Raw genomic sequence first — 6,228 nt, forward strand, 5'->3', positions numbered from 1 at the left:
CTCAGACTGGGACTCTGTCTCTCTGGAAATCAAGGTTTACAAAGTCAAGTGCCTACAGGGACCAAGAAAGGATGAGCGTGAGAGGTGAATGTGTGCAGTCCGAGAAGGCAGTGGGCTGGGAGCGCATGCCCAGCCAAAGGGGAAAGCCCACTGCCGGCTCCAGCCAAGTGTCAGATGCAGAAATGAAAAACTGGTAGTGTTAAATCTGATATTTTGGGGGAGAAATATTCAAAACTTTATATAAACTCTCCCAATTGTAAGTGGTGATGACTAACTCAAATTATCAGACCAAACAAAATTAGTTCAAAGGATGAACTCAGCCCAAGGACTGTCACATTGGGGCTTCTGAGTAGGATATGAAAGTTTCACAACCTCCCAGCTCCCTCCAAACTCCCCAAATCTCTGTCAGGAAAAAATTTCTCATTTTTGGCAAGTTGAGTTCAGTCCTTGTCATCTTATATTTCATTTGAAACCCATTCCTGGCAAGGGAACAAGACAAGAAGCATTATATCCTTCTACAGCTAAGCCAGGAACTATCAGATCACAGATAAACAGACTTCATCTACTTCCTCTCCATAAGCACAAGATGCTCAGTGGTATACTTTGTATCAGTAGAAGAGCAGAACTTAGAAATATCCAAAAGTCCTAAGTGTGAGCATCATAAAATCACAGGACCAAAAATTAAACTGGGTGGCTCTAAAGTCCACTACCCTGCCCCCAACAAAATTATATGAGACCAAGGTGGAAAGATTCTCTGGACTCTTACATTAAAATTAAAGTATAAATCCTACCTTATATTGGGATAGTTGCTGTCCCACAAATTCTGAAACATGTTCCCAAATAGTAGAGACTTCTGTAATTCAAAAGAAACCAAGAATAATTTATATAAGTACCCATGTATTAGTATGTTAGTGCTAATAAATTAAAATGTAAATATTAAATACAGAATCAAATAATAGCGATTCCCGATTAATTTAGAATTAATAGAAAATAGGGTCATTTCACAAAATTAATTTTCTGGGTAACTAATGCTTACTCCGTTAAGTTCAAAAACTGTGATTAAAAATATAATAATTTTTGAAGAATATATTTCTAGAACAAAAGGAACTCTGTCATATATTTCCCTTTGCGCTATAAAGTTAACCAAATATAATCTACCTTTTCTTAATCATCCACTCAATGAACAATTGCCTAATCTGTGCCATCTGATTAAGGTGAACATTCATTCTTTATAACATTCTATAGCACAGGAATAAAGTCAAGGGCCACTAGGCATGAAAGGTTGTTGTCTGAACATTAACTGTCTCTATACTTTTGTTTAGTTCTTTTAAATTTTTATTTATTGATTTTAGGGAGAGGAAGAGAGAGGGAGACACATCAATTTGTTGTTCCACTCATTTTATGTAATCATTGGTTGACCCTTATCCAATGGATTTCACTGTGGTAGAAAAATAAGTTGTTGCCAATAACTAAAGTGTTGATGCGTGATATGAAGGTCTACCCTAGTATTTAGAATATAGAAAATTATGTCTGTATTGATGTCTCCATTCCGAATCTAATCGCGTGTATGAAAAATACTTTTCAGTCAGGAACTCTTTGGAAATCAAAACAGTATGCTTTAATTCTCAAATTAAAGATCAAGAAGTGATATTTACCAGATTGCCACTGTGGGACATAAATGCAGTTGGTAACAAAAGACCAATTCTTTCCCCCACTTCGAAACTGCTTCATTTATTGGTATGATTTTTTTTTCTAAAGGTTTAAACCACTACCTAAAACAGGGAAATTATAATCTTTTAATTTCAGAATATCAGGGTTATAAATATTTTTATTAAATGCCAAGGAAGGAGAGAGTTAGGCAATGAGAAGCAGCTGTGACTCTCATGAGCAGCTGGGGACAGCTTGGGTGATGGAAACTCATTCAAAAAAACAAGGGTGACATGTCCTTTGCTCTAAATCATGGATATACAGTTTACTACAGTCAAGTAATTCAACTCCTATTGTCCTCAACTCCTCCCCACCCCCTTAGACCAAAGAATTCTACTGTTAGCTGCTAAGGACCGGGGTTCTTTCACTCAGTCCCAACTATATACTGAATTAAAATCATTAATTCATCAATAATACAGAATCTCAGTATCCAGATTTACATGGAGACCTTTCAAAGTTATTAGGTCAAAACTGTTCAGGTCTGGCCAGATAGCTCAGTTGGTTGGAGCGTTGTCCCAAAGCACAGAGGTTGCCAGTTTGATCCCCGGTCAGGGCACATACAGCAACAGACCAATGTTCCTGTCTCTCACTCTTCCTTCCTCTCCCTCTAAAATCAACAAATAAATGTTAAAATTTTTTTTAGAAAAACAAAACTGTTACGTCTTTTACCTAGACTCCTGATATGCAGCTCAAATTTCAGGAAAACAATCTACACTAAAAGGAAATGATTTAATTAAGGTTAGGAGAAACTATATAGCCTGCAACCAAACCCTAGTGAAAAGAGTTGACTGAGCTTAATTGGAAATTTGAGGATAGCCTTTCTTCATTAGGATGATATAATCAAGTCCACCGTGTTATTTTACTCTATAAATCTAATAGGCAAGGTTATATAAGAACAGAGTTTATTATTGTAGGCTGAAATTTGCTATTTCTCACTGAAGAAAAAGGAAAACATGCATGCAAATTATCCCCCTTAGGTAGTTTTCAACCCACGCAATTCCATTGGAATAGATTGGGAAGTTTTACAGACTTTGAGTTCTCTGATTTTTCTGACATCCCAGTGTATCAGAGAGGGTGTCACTAAATCTCAAAACAAAAAGAATTTTAATCTGGTTTAAAAAATAAATTAAATAATATACTTTATTGTTTTAAGGAAAGTTGGTGTTATTTTCATCAAATATTAAAATACCAAGAATGAGGCCCTGGCCGGTTGGCTCAGCGGTAGAGCGTCAGCCTGGCGTGTGGGGGACCCGGGTTCAATTCCCGGCCAGGGCACATAGGAGAAGCGCCCATTTGCTTCTCCACCCCCACCCCCTCCTTCCTCTCTGTCTCTCTCTTCCCCTCCCGCAGCCAAGGCTCCATTGGAGCAAAGATGGCCCGGGCGCTGGGGATGGCTCCTTGGCCTCTGCCCCAGGTGCTAGAGTGGCTCTGGTCAAGGCAGAGCAACGCCCCGGAGGGGCAGAGCATCGCCCCCTGGTGAGCAGAGCATCGCCCCTGGTGGGCATGCCGGGTGGATCCCGGTTGGGCACATGCGGGAGTCTGTCTGACTGTCTCTCCCCGTTTCCAGCTTCAGAAAAATATAAATAAATAAATAAATAAATAAATTACCAAGAATGAGTATTATAGAAAAATAATGCCTATATTCAGTTCAACCTTCATTTGACTTCAAATTCTAAAGTTTGTACATTCAAACTGTATTTTAAACACAGTACCAAGTAACAGGAATACTGTATCTCATATATGATCATTAAAGTGCCTATTGTGTAAATTATAGAATAATATATATGTTTGAAATAGATGTTAATATAAAAAATGAAAAAATAAGCTCCCTGACTTTATACAAATCTTCTAAAGTTAAAATACTGGTACCCAGCCTGGCCTGTGGTGGCACAGGCTAGAGAGCCAATCTGGAACACTGAGGTGCCAGGCCCAGAAACTCTGGGCTTGCCAGGTCAAGGCACATACGACAAGCAACAAACAAGCAATGAACAACTGAAGTGAAGCTACTATGACTTCTTGCTACCTTCCACTCCACCCTGTCCTCTCTCTGTAAAATCAATAAATAAAAGATTTTTTAAAAGAAATTTTAATTCTGGTATACAAACAGAACAAATTTTTACTAAGCAATTTAAACAACAATAAAAACTTATTCCCAGAGCATAATGCAATGGAAAGACCAGGGTGCTGCGTGTCTAAAGACCTTCCTGCCTCCGTGGATTTCTAGCTGTGCAGTCTTCAATAGTTTCTCCCAGTACACAATGATGATGGGACCTTCTGAGTACTATAATTACGTAACATCAAACTTTGGTGAAACATACAAAACAGCAAGACTTCACGTGTACAAGGATGAAAGTTAATTTATGTGTTTTACTGAGATAGGAAGTTTATCCTCTATCCTCATCTCCTTTACAAGGGTCACTTGTGAAAGTTACTATAGTGGTGATTTGACTTCTGCTTCTGTCATCCAAGCAATAAAGCTCTTGCTGAAGCTAACAATGGTCTCCTTGTCAATAACTCAATGGGCATGTTTAATTTTCATCTCTCTGACCCCTCAGTCATCTTTGACACTTGTGGCCACTTTACTAAGTGTACACTAATATTTATTTCCATATTTGGTTAATGTGTATCTTTCCTTAGTAGATTGTAAATTCCAAGGATTTTGTTCACCATTGGTTCTCTAGTGCCCAAGCAAGCACCTAGTATGTTTTAAAAATTACTTGAACTAATGAACTACATGTAAACTTATAAATATGGCAAATATTTTTTAAAGAACTTTTTTATTGATTGATTTTTAAAGAAAGAGAGGAAGGGGGAGAGAGAGAGAGAAAGAGAAACCTCAATTTGTTGTTCCAATTACTTATGTATTCTTTAGTCGATTCTTGTAGATTCCCTGACCAGAGATTGAACCCACAGCCTTGACATATCCCGGCAATGCTAACCAACTGAGCTACCCCACCAGGGTTCATTGGTTGACTCTTCTATGTGCCATGACCAGGGATCAAACCTGCAACGTGGGCATATCAGGATGATGTTCTAAACAACTGAGCTACCTGGCCAAGGTGGCAAATACTTTCTAAATTCATAAAACCATTATCTTTGATCCTTATTTTAGAATTATTTTGACAAGGAAAAATAGGAGTGATGCAGGGGAAAGAGAAAAAAAAGATGCATCTACTCATTTATTTGTCTCCTTAGGTCATTTGGTTAAAGCCTAGGCAACATCTCCAGGTTACAATGAATTGACAGTAACAATAGCTTCCATTTCTGGAGCACCTCTCTTCCCAAGGGCTTCTATCTCTTATATCTCAGTGTCACTTTGGGGTGACATTCCTAAGAAACTATGCTTTTAACCAAGCTTAAGAGATTTTCTATGAAAAGCTGCTAGGTCTTTCAAACACCCAGTTCTTTATATGATCATCTCACTTTCTTAACACAACCCCAAGATATCGAGAGAAACAAAAGTAACTGTGTTTTTGCATGAACTCTGAGAAGGAGCCGTTTTGGGGTGGTTGCTATTAGCTAACATTTATTGAGCACTTACTTTATGCTAGTGACGGAACTAAGCGCTGTATATATTATCTCATTTAATCAAACCGTCAGCAGGTCCCTGCCCACATACACCACCCTTTTTTAAATCGCTTTAAGAGAGAAACATCAATTTGTTGTCCCACTCACCCATTCATCCAACTTGTTGACTCCCCATGAGCCCTTATGGGGGATGGAACCCACAACATTGGTGCATCCAGAGGACATTCTAACCAACTGAGCTACCCAACCAGGGCCGGCCCCTGGCCTTATTAAAATATTCAATTAAAATTGTCCAGACTAAGCCTGATGTAACTACCAGCTAGCTGCCAAAGTGCCATGACCAGGGAGGGGATAGAGAAGGTCTTCCACTTGTCCTCAAGCAGATAAAGGTTCAACCCCTGGGCCCCCATCTCAAGTTGCTTACCCTCCTGACTTAGCAAGGGCAGGGTGGGCAACACATTCCTGCCCCGGCCCTGCAGGGAAGGGATGATGGTGTCCAACATCTCCAGTCCCCAGTTGGCTCTTGCTGAGTTCTCAAAGGATCTTTCTTTTTTCTTCCTTCTTTATATGAAGCTTATACAAAAATGATTTTTTTTACCACCTCCAGTCTCCTCTCCCAGGAGCTCTGGATGATCCTTAAATATGAAAATTACCAAATATTAAAAATTTTGTTTCTTAAACGTTTTTCTCCCTATCTCTTCCCCTGCTCTGGCTCTCCTGGAGCGGCTTCCACCGCAGGAAACCCAAAGCTGAATAGCACCGGAATCAGAGTGTGCAAATCCAAGAGCTCTGCACCACTGAAAGACCCAGTGAAAGAATGAGCCGGCAGGAGTAGAAAGCCGGAGAACCTAGCGGAGGGACCAGCGCGTTGCTAAGACGCAACAAAGGGTTGCTCCGTTGCTAGGACCTTGGCCCCGCCCCCTAAGATGGGCCCCAGGTTGTCCCTGTGATTTTGTGAGCTTCAGACGTCAAGGTTGGGAAGTAACTAATATT

At 39.7% G+C, this 6,228-nt stretch overlaps 1 protein-coding gene across 2 annotated transcripts in view; it reads right to left on the bottom strand.

Moving 5' to 3' along the window:
* CCDC81 (coiled-coil domain containing 81) overlaps window positions 1-5,738 on the bottom strand; it is a 49,599-nt gene extending 43,861 nt beyond the window's left edge. For both annotated transcript variants that reach the window (XM_066253696.1, XM_066253695.1), the window contains exons 1-2: window positions 5,660-5,738; window positions 792-853 (exon numbers count right to left, since the gene is read on the bottom strand). In XM_066253696.1, the coding sequence (XP_066109793.1) occupies window positions 792-853; window positions 5,660-5,738 (141 nt within the window). The remainder of the gene's footprint in view (window positions 1-791; window positions 854-5,659) is intronic.
* Window positions 5,739-6,228: the final 490 nt, after the last annotated feature.

This window comes from Saccopteryx bilineata, chromosome 1, assembly GCF_036850765.1.
Source record: "Saccopteryx bilineata isolate mSacBil1 chromosome 1, mSacBil1_pri_phased_curated, whole genome shotgun sequence".
Classification (NCBI taxonomy): Eukaryota; Metazoa; Chordata; class Mammalia; order Chiroptera; family Emballonuridae; genus Saccopteryx; species Saccopteryx bilineata.